Source organism: Austrofundulus limnaeus, unplaced genomic scaffold, assembly GCF_001266775.1.
Source record: "Austrofundulus limnaeus strain Quisiro unplaced genomic scaffold, Austrofundulus_limnaeus-1.0 Scaffold1367, whole genome shotgun sequence".
NCBI lineage: Eukaryota > Metazoa > Chordata > Actinopteri > Cyprinodontiformes > Rivulidae > Austrofundulus > Austrofundulus limnaeus.
Genome location: NW_013953769.1, coordinates 37938 through 56280, shown reverse-complemented (window position 1 = coordinate 56280; position 18343 = coordinate 37938). Strand labels below are relative to the sequence as shown.

The following is an 18343-nucleotide window of genomic DNA, read 5'->3' as shown; positions in this document are numbered from 1 at the left end:
GTGTTAACGAGCAGTTGGACAGGTGTACCTAATAAAGTGGCCGGTGAGTGTATATACAAGATCTCTCCAATGGAAGGTTTAAAAGTGACTGTGGAGAACCACAGGCCCGACCTGTAAAGCCCGAAGCCAACATAAGGGAGTCCAGCGCCAAAGACCCCAAGAGGGACCCCAAGTGCAGAGCCCCCAGAGGCACCCGCAACCGGGAGGGCCGCCCACCCTCCCCCTAAAGAGGACCACAGGAGAGAACAGGGAGAGCCGGAGCAGCGACCACACGCAGTAAACCCCTGGAGCCAGCAGCGACGGGCTCACAGGCCCCGCCAGCACCCACCGTGCCAGAGCAGATACAGGCATGGACACAGAAGCCCCCCCCCTCCCCAGATCAAGGTCCGACAGGGCCAGGGGACCCAAGCCCCACTGGACAGCCACCGGGCCGAGCTGGCGCATGCCCAAGCACCCAGCCCCAGACATTGAGAGCCACCAGCATGCCGGCAGGCATAGGCACAACCCACCAGAGGGCAGCGCAGCAGGGGAAGCAGTGGGCCCTAAAATGAACCCGAAGAAAGGGCCGCCCAAGTCCCAGTCTGACAAAAATACAAGCATACATAAACACACTCACACAGTCCCACCCTCATCTTCTCACCCACTCATTCAAAGACACACAAGATGGACACCAAAATCCACTCACACTCCCCATACATACTCTATACCCCCCAGGTCCAGGATATGCACCCACCCCCTGCAGAGGGCAGCTCACACCTGAACCCAGGAGGTAGACCCCTTCAGTCTGGGGTGGAGAAGAGCAGACAGCCAAGTCCCAGCCCGGGCCGCACCAGTCCGACCAACCGGCCCCCCGCCCCATCAAAGCCACGCCCCGAACCACCCCCACACCCTACCAACAGCCAGGTGCCCACCCCTAACCGACCACCCCCCAGACTACTCCAGCCAGCAGACTACGCCAGCAGCCACTCCAGCTACCGGGTCAACCACAGRAAGCAGGAGTCAGACTCTGGGAGCCCGAACAGCCCCAGGGAAGCCAAAGCGCCGGCCCCGCCTCCGGAAACCCTCCAAGCCCCATGTCCGCCCACAGCCCAGGCCCCACCAGACGGTCAGCCACCCCCCAGGACCCCATCCCCAGATGGCCAARGGGGGAGTGAAAAAGACCCCGACACACACACCCCCACCCTCAGATGTACTGTTGATGCGTGATGTTCTACTGTATAATTCAATCAAAACGGGGAAGAAGACAGGGCAGAGGCCAGCACTATGCCAGTTTCCCCTCCACCGCAACTCTAACCCTAACCCTAAATGTCTAAAAGCAAACAATGTGAGTGGGCACAGGCATCAGTGGCGAGACTGTCCCATCCCGCCCCTTACATGCAGAAGTGCCCACTCCCAAGTTCCTATGTGTAAATGTTATGAGTTTATGAGGTTATGAGTAAATGTCTAAGGTGTACAGTAAAATTGGAGCCCAGGTGGCCACAGCAAACAGACGTAAAATTGTTGCCGCTGTAACACACCTGTGCCCCAAAAACCCTATGTGAGTGCAGTTGAAAAATGAAGAGGGTGGAGGTTTGTGGTGGGGGATGGGGAGGAAAAAACTGAGGGAGCAAGAATGCTCCCACAGGGGGCCAGCTCCCCCACTGACCCCAGTAGGCTCCCCCCCTCCCCGAGACCCACCCAGGGACTGAGGCCCCCAAGACCTCCTCCTCCGGACAAGACCGCCAGGCCCGGAAGATGCCAGATCACGGACAGACAGAGCCCGGAGGACTGCCAGAAACCGGGACCAACAGACCCCGCATCCCAGAGCTGCACAGACCCCCAAGACCCGACCCCCAGCCCCACAGCCAACCGGCCCAAAGAAGCTACCGAACCCCAGCAAGAATGATCTAGCCGAGAGCGCACACCCAGCCGCATATTTCCACACATTTGTCTCTGTGTGGAGCYTTCCTTGGTCTTCACAGTGTCTCATTTGGAGGTGGCCCTGATTTCTGCTTAGAGATGTTGAACCGGTGTTCACTCAGAGCAGGTGCAAACTTCTAAAGGTGGTGTACAGACCAAACGTTTGGACACACCTTCTCGTTCAAAGAGTTTTCTTTATTTTCATGACTATGTAAATTGTAGGTTCACACTGAAGGCATCAAAACTATGAATTAACACATGTGAAATTATACACTTAACAAAAAAGTGTGAAACACCAGAAAAGTCTTATATTCTAGGTTCTTCAAAGTAGCCATCTTTTGCTTTGATTACTGCTTCACACACTCTTGGTATTCTCTTGATGAGCTTCAGGAGGTAGTCACCTGAAATGGTTTTCATCAGTCTTGAAGGTGTTCCCAGAGATGCTTAGAACTTGTTGGCTCTTTTGTCTCCACTCTGTGGTCCAGCTCACCCCAAACCATCTGGATTGGGTTCAGGTCTGGTGACTGTGGAGGCCAGGTCATTTGGTGCAGCACCCCATCACTCTCCTGCTTGGTCAAATAGGCCTTTCACAGCCTGGAGGTGTGTTTGGGGTCATTGTCCTGTTGAAAAATAAATGATGGTCCAACTAAACACAAACCAGATGGAATAGCATGCTGCTGCAAGATGCTGTGGTAGCCATGCTGGTTCAGTATGTCTTCAGTTTTGAATAAATCTCCAACAGTGTCACCAGCAAAGTACCCCCACACCATCACACCTCCTCCTCCATGCTTCACGGTGGGAACCAGGCATGTAGAGTCCATCCGTTCACCTTTTCTGTGTCGCACAACGACACGGTGGTTGGAACCAAAGKTCTTAAATGTGGACTCATCAGACCAAAGCACAGATTTCCACTGGTCTAATGTCCATTCCTTGTGTTCTTTAGTCCAAACAAYTCTCTTCTGCTTGTTGRCTGTCCTTAGCAGTGGTTTCCTAGCAGCTATTTTACCATGAAGGCCTGATTCACACAGTCTCCTCTGAACAGTTGTTCTAGAGGTCTGCTGCTAGAACTCTGTGTGGCATTGACCTGTTCTCTAATCTGAGCTGCTGTTAACCTGCCATTTCTGACGACCTGTTCTCTAATCTGAGCTGCTGTTAACCTGCCATTTCTGATGACCTGTTCTCTAATCTGAGCTGCTGTTAACCTGCCATTTCTGATGACCTGTTCTCTAATCTGAGCTGCTGTTAATCTGCCATTTCTGAGGCTGGTGACTCAGATGAACTTATCGTCCACAGCCGAGGTGACTCTGGTCTTCCTMTCCTGGGGCGGTCCTCATGTGAGCCAGTTTCTTTGTAGCGCTTGATGGTTTTTGCGACTGCACTTAGGGAAACTTTCAAAGTTTTCCCAATTTTTCAGACTGACTGACCTTCATTGATGGCCACTCGTTTTTCTTTACTTTGCTGCTTTTTTCTTGCCATAATACAAATTCTAACAGTCTATTCAGTAGGACCATCAGCTGTGTACTCTATCCACCTTCTGCACAACACAACTGTTGGTCCCAACCCCATTTATAAGGCAAGAAATCCCACTTATTAAACCTGACAGGACACACCTGTGAAGTGAAAACCATTTCAGGTGACTACCTCTTGAAGCTCATCAACAAAATGCCAAGAGTYTGTGAAGCAGTAATCAAAGCAAAAGGTGGCTTCTTTGAAGAACCTAGAATATGACATATTTTCAGTTGTTTCACACATTTTTGTTAAGTATATAATTCCACATGTGTTAATTCAGTTTTGATGCCTTCAGTGTGAATCTACAATTTTCGTAGTCATGAAAATAAAGAAAACTCTTTGAATGAGGTGTCCAAACTTTTGGTCTGTACTGAATATGTACTAAAACCTTTTAGTTTATATTCCAAAAATTACTTATAAAACCTATTCCCATGTAATTCATAATCACTTTGTTCTATTTAAAATATTAGCTGAAACATCATTAATTTTAGTCTGTTTTGAATTGAAAAATAATTTAAATCCGAAGTTGTTAGACCATAAAAAAGCTGGGAAGAATGTATGCATTACAAAAACACTGTTTTTGCAGTGGACTTATCAAATGAGTCACATTATGACACAAGTGGTTGAATTCACATAGACATGCGTGTCTAAATACCTGACGTTAACGCCTGTACAGAACTGCCACCATGCTGGTTTCATGTAAGGTTTTTATTTATTTATTTATTTTGTTATTGGTGCATAATCTGCTGAAGTCGTGATGGCAATTCTTCCAGTGACACGATCCTCTGCTCCTGAGGAACCTCAGCCTCTTTGTACTTGTTGTGTCGGTCTAAAAGGATCCCGTGAATGCCTGCGGACCCTGACGCGAGGTAATCATTCACAAAGTGGTCCCCGACGTGAGCCACGTTGTCAGCGGAGGTGCCACATCTCTGCAGAGCCTGAACAAAGATGTCCGGACTGGGCTTCGCGACGCCGGCCTCTTCTGAAGAGATCACAAAGCTGAAGTACGACAGCAGTCCGCAGCTCCGCAAAACCTCTTCAAGGCGGTCGTCAAAGTTTGAGACCACACCCAGCTTCAGTCCAAGAGACGAACATCTCTCCAGGGCCGGCTTTGCATCCGGATAGATCTGAGATGCAAGAACGTTACACAGATTAGGAGGATGTTTTCTACAGCTGTAAACAGTGTCAGATGTTGCTTACCTTCCAGTTTGTTGCATTTCTGAAGTTCCAATAAGCATTGTTAGCCACAGTATTTAACACCATTGGATCCTGGACCCTGCACTGGGACAGCGTGTCTTTCACCACTTTCATCCACCACGTTTGGCCAGTCAGACCCTGAGATTTGCCATAGTTGGGATACCTGCAGGAATAATCTCGATACACACGCTCGAAAGCAGCATCAACCTCCGCGTGACAGAGACTCAGGCCCAGTTTCTCAGCCTCCTTGCAGTATTGCTTCCCTGCAGACCCAAGCACCTCCATCAAGGTGTCTTTCACGTCCCACAACACCCAGCGCAGAGGACCTTTGGCAAGCATTACAGCTGCAAAAATGAAACAGAAAAAGACACAATAATATAAAACTAAAGAAAAGTGGATAACTGTTTTAAAAATTGTCTTAGACAAATGAAACAGAATATGCAAACATTGTAAAAGTACAGTAGAAGATGACTTGATGACTAATCTGATTTCTAAAATTAATTGTATACAAAAACAAACCTTAAATGTAGTTTAGTTTTTATATTATGATTAAACGTTGATTAAAAGTAATTATAAAGTACAAAAAATAATTAAAAGGAAAAAAGCAATGACAAATTTACTTGAGTAATCAAGTGGAAGACGTTTCATGTTAATAGTAGTGCAAAACCTCTAAATTTACAAGTGACCACAGAGGAAGAGATGTTTGTGCGCATGCGCCTCAGAAAGCTGTACAAGCGTGGAAAAATAACGCAGCAGCCCGTAGAAAACTGCTGAAACCTTCGTCTGCTACAAAGCTGCAGCTTCGTTTCTTTCACTCGCCACAGTTGATCACTTAAACGTCCAACATGTCAATGCTAACAGCAGCTCTAGTTATATTACGTGTCTTAGAGGTGTTTACGTTGTCCTGGTCTCTGAATGAACCGACGAAAATAGACATGAACTTATAAACTTCCGGGTTAGGACAGGACATCTATTTATTTTCTTTTTACGGTAGTAGGCGACACTGACCGAAAAGAGTAACGTTACCGATATTAAGTCCTCACGACTGTCGAAAAGTCAGCAATTTTAAAATAAAGGTTACGCAGGTTAGTTGTCTCTTCTTCATCTTCTCCCTTTCTGCAGGAGCTTCGGGCTTTTATTGCCATCTGTTGGAAAGCTCAGCAGCTGGCGTCGACTATTTTTATGAAAACGAAAAGTGACTTATTTTATTACATGTAATAATGTGTAAATTTCCACATCTGACAGCTATGAAACTTATTTTTAAAGGCTTCGATGTCCGCTAAATTCACCCATATTCATTTTAAAATTGTCATCGTTTCCCATTCATCCACTCCACCAGGTGGCAGTATGAAGTGAACCCAGAACGCCACATTGCGCATGCGCAAATGTTCACGCGTGGATCCAGGAACTGTCAGCATGACTTTGAATTAAGGAATAGCAAACGATATAGTTTATTTTCATAAAGCAAGCAATCAATAACAGTTTTTTTGGTAGTACAATGGCCACTCCAGCTATTCGGATGTTRCGGAGGTTAGAGGGCCTCTTTTGCGTCTACAAACCCGCCGGTGTCCACTGGTCGCTCGTGCGGGACACCATCGAGACTAATCTGCTGAAAGGTAAGAGATCTCATGGTGGTTTTACGAACCGTGGCCTCTTTTACGAATCAATCAAAACAGTCAGAAACACCAGCACGTGTGTTGTTCTCCAGGTGTAAACGCGAAACCTGCGCCTGTTCCTCGCCATGTCCGCTTCCTGGAGAGCCCGAGCGATGAACCCGGAGGAGTCCCGCTGCTGTCTGCAGCCTCAGTACCTGCTCTGTCTCAGCATCCTTTAGGTAAGCACATGGAGCTGGGTAATAATGSTTTGACTGAATGTTTGTTGTCAAAAAGTTGTTAAAACTGGAATTAAATTCTGTTTTTAATGCTGAAGTATAGTTTGTGATAATTTGATAATAGTTAAACAGACAGACTTTGTTAGATCCAACAAGGAGACAAATTGTTTTAAGTAAAATATAATGGTTGGTTAAAATTGTACATATTTTCCATGTGTGTTAGTAACCGGACCTGAATTTAGGCACATTCGAGTTGGAGTGGGGCATCGCCTGGATATTTCGTCTTCTGGTGTTTTCGGTACAAGTTCACACTTCATCTTTGAGTGAAAGTGTTTCAATTATTCAAGAAAATATTCAGAAAGTATTCCCTCATTTCTGCTCTGTAGTTATTGGTGTTGGGAATGGKAACAGAGCCCTGAATGACCTCTACTACACCCGGACCACAAGGGTAATTTCTTATTTCTGCAGGTTTTAAACCAGATCAACATGATGGAGTTACCATCCTGTAATAATAACTTTACTGCTATTTTTTGACATTAATTTAAGGATTATACACTGGAATGTGAGTTTGGGATGGCAACACAAGACTTTACTCATAAGGGTCGAATTGTGGAAAGATCTACTTATGGTATTTAACTTTGTTTTCTATTCTTTTTTCAAAGTTTGCTTTTTTTCCCTCCTAAAGTTTTTGTTTGTCTGAAACATAATCCAGATCACATCACGCTGGAAAAACTAGAGAGAGTGATTGCAATGCTGGAGGGAGCCAACCAGAAGGCCTTGAGACTGTACGCTAAATAGTTTTATTATTTCTATACACCAAACAAATGTCTCTGTYTTTTCCTTTGTAATAAAACCTCTTGCAACTACTAGTTAGATTCTCGTGTGTAGATGGGACATGTTTTGATCTCCTAACAGGTCTTCTAACATCGACATGAGCTCACAGGAGGCCTATGAGAAGGCCGTGCAAGGTTTGCTGGGTCCAGATGGGAAATCAAATCCTATTTTGACAGGCTTGCGTTGCATTCACTTCCAGCCCCCCAGTTTCACGTTAGGTAAAACWCAGACACGCACGAGAAGTGTCTCATTTACCATTTTAACAAAACACGCTCATCTGGTGTGACGCTTCTGTTTTCTGCCTTTCCAGAGGTGCAGTGCCTAAAGGAAACCCAGAAATATTTACGTAAAGTTGTGCACGAGATAGGACTGGAGCTGCTCAGCACGGCGGTGTGTAAACACGTGAGACGGACACGGGACGGACTTTTCACCCTGCAGGACGCGCTCACCCGTGACCACTGGACTGCTGCTGATATTATGCAGGCCGTGTACAACTACCACGCCATGAAGAGAAGGAGAAAACACTCCCAGTTACTGATCGACAAACCAACGTTAGAAACATCTGTAGAAAAACTGACTGCCACACAACAAAGCCAAACAAATGAAGACGTATCAGGAGGCGGAGTTTAGTGACGGATTAGGGGTAAAACAATAATGATGTTCGTCCTGAAAGACACGTGATCAGCATCAATAGAAAATCCATCCGATAGAATGTTGATGATTTCACTGAACTCCTGTCCAGCACTGCAAGGCATTGTGGGGGGTGTAGGCAGAGGGAGGGCTTTAGCTGAGCAAGGTTGCTAAGCTAGCAACAACCTGTTGAGTAACCTGCGCAGCTGCAGTTTCATGTTTRGCCTCGTAACTGCTTAAAAATAAAAACGATGCGGAGTGAAAAGAGAAAAAAAAAAAACAGCTCGAGAGGAAAGATCACGTCACCAGTTTGGCAGAAATAATCAATCTTTATTCTCGTGGGCCTTATTTCAAATGGGTAAAACAAAACAAAACAAAAATAAACTAATTCAATATTGACTGATCTGAAACACTGAGCTCCAGCCCTGATAATAGTCTTTACTGACACGGCAGCTCCACAGTTTTCTTTCCATGAGCACCATCTACTGTAGAGGAAAAAGTGAAACTTATTGCAGTTTGTTATATTTCCTCTGCAAATCGTGTTTAAATGTTTTATTCTTTTTATTGTGCTTACATATATATATTTTTTTCTTCTTTGTTCTTAGGTTTTCTTAGACTTTGTAATGTTTTTTATCATAACTGTTGGAGAGGCCCGCACAAGAATTCCAATGTGTGTAAACTGCTAGTTTATGCACAGATGGCACACAAACATCTATCTCTAAATCGTGTGCTTCAGTCCATTTGAAAGACTTTTTTTACAGCAAGTTTCAAGAAACAACTTTGTAATTTATCACAGTTGATGTCATTTAATGGATTTTACTTTTAAAACGTACTTTATTAAAGTCACTCTATCAGATCTGTAATCATTTGTGACCTCTGTTTATACTCAGTGATTTTCTCTTCAGTTGTTTACAGCTTAAAAAAAAATATTTTGTTTCTTTTCTTGGTGTGGCACCATTGTTTTCATGCTCCTCATACTGTAGAAAGGCTTGTTGTCCCTCAGGGAACACAGTTTTCTTTGTTGGGCTGGAAGAACACAACTCGCTTCAGGACACTGAGTACGCAAGCAAACAAATTGTTTTCCCGGAGGTCTGTTGAGAGTAACAACTAATTTATTGTTCTAGATTATTACACAGTCATGTAATAAAACTTGACACCGAAAAAATTCAAGCCCATTAAAACTTAGACTGTGTCTAATTATAGGGGCATGAAATACTTTAATGTTTGTCTGACAGACGTGGCAGCTGTGCCACCTGCACACAGGATGTGTGCCAGTGTGGATTATTTAAAACAAATGGAAAGCACTTGTGTAAAACAAAAGTTAGGAAACATTTACTTTGTGAAAATAGTTTATTGCTTTAAACCTGAAACATTTTTTTTAGCAGAAAGTGCTTGAGTACTTAACCATCAGATCTCAGATAAATTATTCCAACTTCAAACTAATATATATATATATATATATATATTAATGAAACAAGACAATATGCAGAATCCAATGAAGTGGGTGCTGGATCAAAAACAACATAAGGCAACACAATAAAATATATGTACTGCAAACTAACAGAGCTCCCACTGCAGGTATTTAGCCCAAAATCTCTCACTTGTGGTCGTTTGTTTCTTTTGTCTCCATGTGTCCCTGTGARGGACATGTCCTCTCAGTGTCTGCTGAATATAAGACAGCAGCTCCCCGTGACCATGAGAGGAGAAGGTAAAGAAAAGAATGGATGGATAAAATCTCACCTCAACTGTGCAGTGTGAACTCTTGATGTGCAGATTGTTTTTTTAATCAAAATATCTTATAGACTTAATATATTGTAAATTGTCATTTCCCACAAAAACGTAAGCACACAATGTCAAACACAATAAATGTGAGCTACCCTAAGAGAAAAGAAATGCAGTAAACTTTACCAGCTCTCCTTGTCAATAGAAATATTAAAAGTAGCTTACACATTTTCTAAACCAAAAATCATCTTTATGAAAAGGAAAATTAAAGGTGTCTGAGTCTATATAACTCAGTTAAATGTTGGAAAACAGTTACATTCAGGACATCCACTCCACACTTTGTAGGACGCTGCATTTCGTTTTATTTTACAAACATCTGTTCAGCAACACCTGGATTGGCTTTTGGGCACAGACCTCGGCTCTAAAACAGTGGCTTCCTCTCTTAAGTCAGAGCGTTGATTCAGCATCCTGCAAACAAGGTAAAACCAAAATCATCTAATGTCACAGCATTCATCTTTATATCAGACTGTATTTGTGTGTGTTTGTGTGTGTGTGTGTGGTTATTACCTAGCCACTGTTTCCAAGGCTTCAATTACATTTTGACCTGTGGCAGCGCTACACTCCATGAAGCCAAAGTTGTATTCCTGTGAAGTAAAAAAAAAAAACTGCTCTCTTTATGTCCGATTAAGTAAAATATTGCCAAAAACCAAAGAGGTTTAATGCATCATATTTATACCTTTGCAAGAACGTCCCCCTGTTCAGTTTTAACTTGTCTCGCCGCGTGATCGCTTTTGTTCCCCAGAAGCAGAACTGTCACGTTTTCGGCAGCAGATTCCTGCAACACAGATTTGTTTTGATCAACTGTGCAAACGACAAGTCACGAGTTGTGTGTGATTTGTTTTTTCTTTAAAGCGCTCTTGAACGCACCCCCTGCAGCTGAGCCACACCTAAAGCTTTATTTGAAACACCTGCATGTACTTAAGAGTAAACACGTGAAAAAAAAACAGGGTGGTTCACAGAAGACATTAAACGGCTTTGGGCTGAGAAAATCACAAGCGAAGAGTTTCAGGCTGCTGAAATTAGCAGCTGGACTCATGACGGCACCTTACCTGGATGCAGTTTGCCCAATAGCTGACTGCAGAAAAACTCTGGGAGGAAGTGATGTCATACATCAGAAGAAACGCCTGTGCTTTGTGGAAAATATGTCTTGTGATGCTGTGAAACCTACGGTTAAAAATATTGTCATAACAATACATTAACTTTGCATAAGCTGTTATCAACACAAGTTGTACACAATTGTATCAAAACAAATGCAGTAAAAAAGACTTTAAAAAAGTCTTGTTCTTTGTTTCTACATAAAGAAAATGAGAAAAATAAATCTACATTTTTGTGTGAAAAGATGCCTGATMGATTAGTTTTGTCCAGCTTAGAGTCAACAAAAGAGCTCTGCCAAACCAGTTCTGAAACATGCTGCATTGTGACTTGGAGGTGAATCATCAATTCTCCCAGAGTGCTAAAAAGGCTTCCACTGAATCTGTATTTACAGGACACTTCTCACACACGTAGCTTTGATAGTGCCCGTTTAAATGTTGAGAGGTAAACACAGAAACACACACGGGGGCAAACCTTCAGGACGAGACAATCTGTCCTCAACCACCAGAGAAACAGAGTTCTCGCTGACAAACCACAGCCATTTCCTAGAAAATATAAACACTCGGCTTACGTGACAGAACTTTGCACCACAAAACACTGTGTACTTATTATATTGATATTTTGTTATACAACTGATGTTATCACCCATAATCAACTACTCTGCCTGCAGCAAACACCAACACTCTTCTGTTTGAAGTTGATTCTTTATCATGCATCTGGTTCTGTTTGAATATTCATTTCAAAAACAAAAATATTGGTCCCCATGAGATTTAAGGCCTTAAACATATCAGAAACAAACCGTCAAGAATCACTGATCGCAATCGTTGCAAAGATGCTTTAATTTGGGATTATTTTACTGTGTAAAGAAAGAGGCTGAATAAATACTTGCCTGTGCTTGGACAGAAAAATGATTGGACAATGGCCATGCCTGTAGCAGACGTGTCTATATAGTGTCCATTCATCCATTTGCTTATCTGTGGTCAAGTAGTGGAAGTAACAAGGTGAGGACGGAAACCCAGAGACCCCTCTCCCCAGCTACTCTCTACAGTTAAGGTGTTCCCAGGAGGTTCTGGGTTCGCCACAAGGTCTCCTAACCATGCGAAATGAGAAGCATCAAAGAGGCGTCCTGATTGAATATCTGGACCACCTCAGCTGACTCAGCAGCTCTATTCTGAGCTCCCCARAGTCTATAAGGCTGAACTCAGTCACCCTACAGAGGAAACTTATTTCAGCCTTTGGGATCTCTCTTTCTTTTGACCACCATCTCAGGTCCATGGGTGGAGTTTGGAATGTAGACCGACCATTAAACCTAGAGCTTTGCCTTTTGGCAGAGCTCCATGATGGTGACAGTCAGGCAGACAAGGGCTCCAGTCGCTCAGTTCACTACAACACATTGTTCCCCATAATTTATTTCTTTTTAAAACAGAAACAATTAGTGTGGCGCTCACCTTTCTTGACCTGCTGTATCCCATAACTGTAGCAGCACAGGTTTTCCATCTATCACCACAGTCCACTTGCAGGAATCCATGCCTGCAAAATCATATTAGAGTGACCTAACTCTGTATACATTTATCAGAACAATCCAAAAGATGACAGTCTTACCAACGGAGGCAGGTATGTCTAAAGCAAACTTTCCACTTAAAGCTCTTTTCATGAAGGAAGATTTTCCCACAGCGCTCTCTCCAACCAGCACCACATTGTAGCTGTTTGATTTGTTGGTACCTGCCGACATGACAAAGAAATCGCTTTCCTGATCACATTTTACCAAGAAAAAAAAACAACAACAACAAAACAACAACAAAAATAGTCTGCAGATGATGTGTAAATATTGTTTTTCTTGTTTTTTTTTTTTACCAAAAGAGAGCTGCCCTTCACCCTCTTGACCCAAGTGGTTTTCATCAGGATACAGTTTTCTGGGAGTCGCTCCACTGTGAAGCAAACATTTTACAGATGTCTGACAAAGGTTATTTGTCTGACAGAATAAAGAAAATGTTGACAATGCTTATTAATTTGTGTTTCCATTTTAAGAGTGTTCCATTGTCTGTCAGAAAATAAATAAACCTGGATTAAAGGAACAGCTGATTAAAATGAACAACAAGAGWCATGCAGGACAAGAATGGCATCCAGAGACTTTATTAGTCCACTAATCCCAAATTTATTCTGTTGCCAGAAACAAATCCAAATAAATCTCTCTTAAATATTGAAATATTTTCACAAAAGCAATCATACCCCATGTAAAACCTTCCTACTTATTTTAATTTATTTTTTATTTTATTAGCTTTGTTGGCAGGGATAGACCAAATTAATGAACATTACTGTAGATCCACCCCAGTGTTTTTTATATGTTATCCCTGAAAAAGTGTCACAAATTGACCTAAAAAATAAACATAAAGTCAGAACTTTACTGGTAAACATTTCAATAAACAAGTCATTAAACAAGTTAACCTCTTTCAGTGTGAAATGGATGAACAAGAAAAAAAAGGTAATCTATTTTTCCTCTAAATGTGTTCAACTGTGGGTTGTTTCAGTTTCATATTACAAGTTGGGTGGAAAGTTGTTTTTTTATTTCATATATGAAGTCATTACAAAGCTGATGCACAGTTAATGGTGCAAACACTGCTGGGAAACAAAGCAGYTGGTGACATCAACCTCAGAGAAAACTAGGTCAAATATAAAAGCAAAACTTTTTACTTTACTGTCTTGTAGACAATCATACTATTTTTTGGAGACGTGTGGTCATATGGGGGCATTGGCTTTCGTGCATCGTGATAACATGGATCATATTTTATTCTGTTTATCCTAAACCTGTTTTTATTTTTGGGCACTTGCTTTTAATTTGCCCTTTGGCCACAAAAAAGTATTTTTGTGGTGACTATAAAGCCAGAGCTGAATATTTATAATAAATCATCCAGTTTCATTAACTGAGCTACAATAGATGTAATTTTGGTGAACTTTGACTTGAAGAAAGAAGAAAGAAAGAAAAGACTGACGTGGCACCAGATACTACAAACGAACAAAACTCGAGGTGAAAAGGGGCAAAAGCAGACGTGGCATGAAGCACACACAATGGCAGACTGACAGCTTTTCAGTCTGCCATTGACACCTGGACTAAATGACAACAGGGAACAGGTGAAAGTGGGCGGGGCAGAAACTGACAGCACAGGAGGACACTGGGGGAAAAAACAAACAAAACTTAAACACAAAGAAAATAAATAACACAAAAATATATCACAACCTAAACATAAAGATCTGAGTTATTTAGCGATATTTAGCAGCTAGTTCACTTTTATACATATTTCCTTCTAACTATAATCTTTCATTTATACAACCCTGGATGCTGCAGTTTTTGTTACATCATCTGTGATGAACTTACCTCAAAGGCTCTTTAGTTTCTGAGATGCTGACGCTAGCTGACTCTTTTTCACCAGTTTCATCCACCTGCTGACAAAAATATGATTATTTGCTACTAGTCATAGTCTTGAACTGACAGCATCAAATCTTCTGCATTTAAGGCCTATAACATATTTGTTTGATCTATTTTTTAAGATCATCATTGTCTGATCTCAAAGTCTGTACGTGTCATGTTTCAGAGAAAAACAGATAGAGGTTTATGTTCTCCTTTCTGTTGTGTGAAACATGTAGTGTTGACCACATGTTCCTCATTTCAATACATTGCATTAGAACTTTGTCACAAACATACAACTAAAGAGCAAGATGTTTATATGTAAATGAAAAGTAGCGTTTAGAGTACACTCACTGTGCCTTTAAACTTAAAAGACTTTCTGACAAAGTGAAATGCTGATAAATAAGGCATCATTTTCTGCTGTTTAGGTATTTTTATGTATCTTAGTTATTAGTCAGCTTAAATACATGTGACCAAAATCTAAAAACAAAGATAAAGATGTCTGACTTTGCGTCTTACCTTGGTTATTTTCTCCACACCAGATGATTTAACAGTTTGCTGTTCAGCAGCCTCGTGTGGACCCTCTTCTGTGGTTCCTCCAGCATCGTCTTCATTCTGTGCACCTATCAGTCCAACCTCACTCTCATTTTGGTCTCTGTTTCTTTGCTGTAAATGTGACTTCCGATTAGATCCAAATTTCTTTCTCCTCCCTCCTGGTGCTGCTTCTGAAACAGAGTCCTCCTGGCTCAGAGAAACTGGACTTTCTTCGGGTGTTTCTTCTGCCACAGGTTTTAGTAAAGCCTTACCAAAGTGACTGATTGCAGCTGTTTCAAACACTTTTTCTTTTCTTTGATCAGAGTCACTCGTTTTGCTCTCTGCCTGTACTTGCAGTTTTTCTTCTATGATTTCTGAGACCTTCTCACTTGTTACATCTCCTCCGGTTGTCTCAGTCTCCTGCTCCTCTGCTTGATCCATGTTTTCTCTTTGGCTTCTCGATCCAAGGCTCCTGCGAGTGGAACCCATTTTTCTTCTCCTGTTGGTTGAACTGAAATCTGGGCTTTCACTTTTGACCTCTACAGTTTGACTGTGAATCCCCTCACTCATGTTCCCTGGTTTTTGTTCTTCTGTCTCTTGGACATGCCTGTGCTTGTCAGAATTGGTAGTTTTGACTTCATCAGCTTCTCGTTGCACTAAATCACCATATGAAGATTGAACTTTTTCACTTTCTACTCCTGTGGTTGAGGGAAGCTCCTCCACAACCTTCATCTTTTCCAGACTCATCCCATCGTCTGCTTTGCTCTCCGTTGTTGTTTCATCTAAGTTGTGAGTCTCTCCTTCTTGTTTTATGCAGACTAGATTCCTGCGAGAAGAGCCAAACTTTTTCTTCTTCTGTTTGGATTTTGCTTCTAAACTTTCACTAAAATCAGAACTAGTTTTTCCTTGTTGTCTGTGACCAAAATCCATTGTTGTAGAGGTTTCACTTTTGAAGGATACGTCCACAGGTGGCTTCTCAGAAGCAGAAATGGACTCTATTTCTTCGTCTGCATAGATAGGTTTTTCTCCCACTACCTCCAGTTCAGGGTCTTGTWCATGCGTTGAGCTTGATTCTGATGGAACACATCCCACAGTTTCTGTCACTTTCTTAGTCTGCTGCAGCTCAACATCTTCTTCCAGTGTCCCAGCTCCTCTGCTTTGGTGCTGAATGGCTTGGTCTTGCTCAGGCACACTCACGCTGCCTGGCTTGGAGTTGGTAATGTCATCATGATGTAGGATACTCTCCTTATCTGAAGTTCCTTTCGAAACAGAGGCTTCCGGTGATTGCATAAATAAACTGTTTTTATCGGTGTCATGTCCTGGAAGCTGACTAAAATCATCAAAGTCATGTGCAAGTTTCACATGTTTCTCTTTGGTGTCTTCACTTGGTTTATTATTAGTATCTTTGTCTGAGCTTGTAAAAATATCTGATGTTGAAACTGTTTTGTTGTTCAGATCTTCATGTGTAAAAAGTGATCTCTCCTCCGGCTCCTTTTCTGCTTTTCTATCCTCATTTAAACTAATTGTTTCAAAATTCTCAACAGATTTTAAGTCTTTAAACTTTCTCGGCATAATTGTTTTTGTTGCAAACATTTGTGTTGCTGCATCATTCTCTGCAGTTTCTACATCTTCCTCTTTATGCTCTTGGTTGGCTTCAGTAAACTTGGCATTTTGTCTTCCTTTAGTCCTTCGGCTTGACCCCATTTTCCTTCTGCTCCCTGCAGCTCTGAGGCCTGAATGAGTTTCATCTTTGTTGCTTTGAAAGTTGTCCTGAGAGTCAGAGTCCAAAGCAACATTTGCACATGGCTGCAATGTTTGCACAGAAGACATGTTCTGTGGAAGTGAGACAAAATCAACGTGATGCATATCTTGCATTTGTCCAGGGTCAGTTTCTTCGTGGTCTTTAATATCCTCAAAAAGGACAGTTTCTGTAGTTTCATATGTCTTGTTACGTCCATCTTGTTCGTTATTTGTAGGTAGATTATGTGGTGATGAAAATGCTTCTTGCTCAACACTGTGTTTGACTTCACTGTGCTCTTTGTTGCTATTTTTTTCTGTGGTTGTTTCTGGRGTGGCAGAAACATCTGAATCAGTCAAATGCCTAAAGATTTCAGTGTCTTCCTCCTTTTCTTTGCTTTTTGTTGAGTAAAAAATGTTTCTTGACTCTATTTCAGTCTTTTTTACAAGATCATCTGTTTCTTTATCAGCTGTATCACAAACCACATCTTCTGTTTGCTCTTGGTCAACCTCCTGTTCTTGTGCTTTCACAGCTCCATCCTCTGTATGTCGAGATGATTTGGTGGTGTTGACTTTTGGCGATGTTTTCTTAATCTGGTCTTCAAGGTTGAGTTCTTCTCTGCTGAAGCTTTTATCTGTATTTGTCTCTGACAGGGCAGAGCTCACTTCTGTTTCAGGCACAAAAAGTTTTCCTTCATAACCTCTATCCTTTATTGACAGCTCTGTACTTTTGCTGGAAAAGTCCCCATCTGGAATCATTGGCTTGTCAATTACCTTTTCATCTACCTTTGAGGTTGAATGTACCCCAACAGACGCTAACTCAGAAGTCCAATCACAAGCACCAGTGTGCAGACTATCTTCTTTCTGACCTATTGACACTAACGTTAATGTTGTTTCACCAAGTTTGTTGCCACATACTTTCTCTTCATCTTCTTCTATGGGTTTTTTGTATGTTTCCGTTACAGAATCTTTGACAGTTTGTCTTCCTTTGGTTCTACGGCTTGAGCCCAGTTTTCGTCTGCTGCCACTGCTGTGAAACTCCATGTTGGTTTGCTCATGCACGCTCAAAGAATCGTTTTGAGGCTGTGAGTCAAAAGAAACATTTTCTGACTGAAGGGTTGACAAAACATGCTTGTTCTCCTCCACTGTAGAGGAGAACTCAGCCTGCTCCTGATGAAATGTTTGTTCATATTTAGGGTTTATGTCAACTTCTACTCTGTCTTTGAACTCATGGGCCTGTCGTAAAGTAGGATCTACCTCTTCTAAGTCACTGATTTGAGGTTTATTGGCATTGTACAAATCAGAAACCTCATCTTCTTTTATGATGGACTCTTTTTGTTCAGATACATTCACATTTTCAGAAATAATATCAAACATGTCTGTGGCATCACCTTTAAAACCTTCAGACGAGAAATCAATTTGTAAACTTCTTTGCATTTGTGTTGGGAGTTTTTCTACTTTTTGCACTGCTCTTTGAGCCTTGTCTAAAAGATCATCACTGTGAAAAGCACCAAACGCATTTATTTCCTGCTGCATGGGACCCACTAATTCCTCAACCATTTTAACATTACTGTCTGGTTCCCTTTCAGTTTTAGCTTCTTCAAGATTTTGACTACCAAGAATTAAAGTCTGTGTTTCAGTCTCAGGATATTTTGTTGCTTTGGAGCTCTGAACCTCAGAAGAATGATCAGGTGAACACATTGAAGACATGGAGCTGTCCTGGGAAACAGACAGTAGATTATCAAGGTGTTTGTCTTCAGTCAGTTCTTTTTGTTCTGTTGTCTTAATGTCTATTAAAGCTGTTGTTTCAAGGGCGGTGTCATCCTTGGTATTTTCTAAAACTTCCTTGTTGAATTCTTTAATCTGTTGTCTTCCTTTATTTCTATGACTCAACC

At 41.9% G+C, this 18343-nt stretch overlaps 3 protein-coding genes across 10 annotated transcripts; 1 reads left to right on the top strand and 2 right to left on the bottom strand.

The window, feature by feature from the left end:
- Positions 1-4098: 4098 nt before the first annotated feature.
- On the bottom strand, positions 4099-6327 carry hdhd3 (haloacid dehalogenase-like hydrolase domain containing 3). 8 transcript variants are annotated; one of them, XM_014032041.1, is made up of 3 exons: positions 6251-6327; positions 4609-4949; positions 4099-4535 (listed from the first exon to the last, which is right to left on the bottom strand). In XM_014032041.1, the coding sequence occupies exons 2-3, from the start codon at positions 4942-4944 to the stop codon at positions 4137-4139; spliced, it is 735 nt and encodes a 244-aa protein (XP_013887495.1). In that variant the 5' UTR covers positions 4945-4949; positions 6251-6327; the 3' UTR covers positions 4099-4136. The 8 variants fall into 8 exon arrangements, with proteins under 8 accessions (XP_013887495.1, XP_013887489.1, XP_013887492.1 ...); XM_014032035.1 differs by lacking the exon at positions 6251-6327 and adding an exon at positions 5687-5923; XM_014032038.1 differs by lacking the exon at positions 6251-6327 and adding an exon at positions 5614-5919.
- Positions 5602-8763, top strand: trub2 (TruB pseudouridine (psi) synthase family member 2). Its single transcript, XM_014032033.1, has 9 exons — positions 5602-5690; positions 5945-6221; positions 6314-6439; positions 6660-6734; positions 6823-6884; positions 6983-7064; positions 7149-7221; positions 7352-7488; positions 7581-8763. The coding sequence occupies exons 2-9, from the start codon at positions 6104-6106 to the stop codon at positions 7898-7900; spliced, it is 993 nt and encodes a 330-aa protein (XP_013887487.1). The 5' UTR covers positions 5602-5690; positions 5945-6103; the 3' UTR covers positions 7901-8763.
- A 468-nt stretch (positions 8764-9231) lies between these two features.
- LOC106535125 (ras-related protein Rab-44) lies at positions 9232-12447 on the bottom strand (the record flags this gene model as incomplete). The annotated part of the gene is given in 6 exon segments (XM_014032032.1): positions 9232-10090; positions 10190-10266; positions 10359-10457; positions 10732-10846; positions 12223-12304; positions 12377-12447. Coding segments are annotated over 6 exon segments (532 nt in total), but the record flags the coding sequence as incomplete, so codon positions are not given.
- Between the last annotated feature and the right edge of the window lie 5896 nt (positions 12448-18343).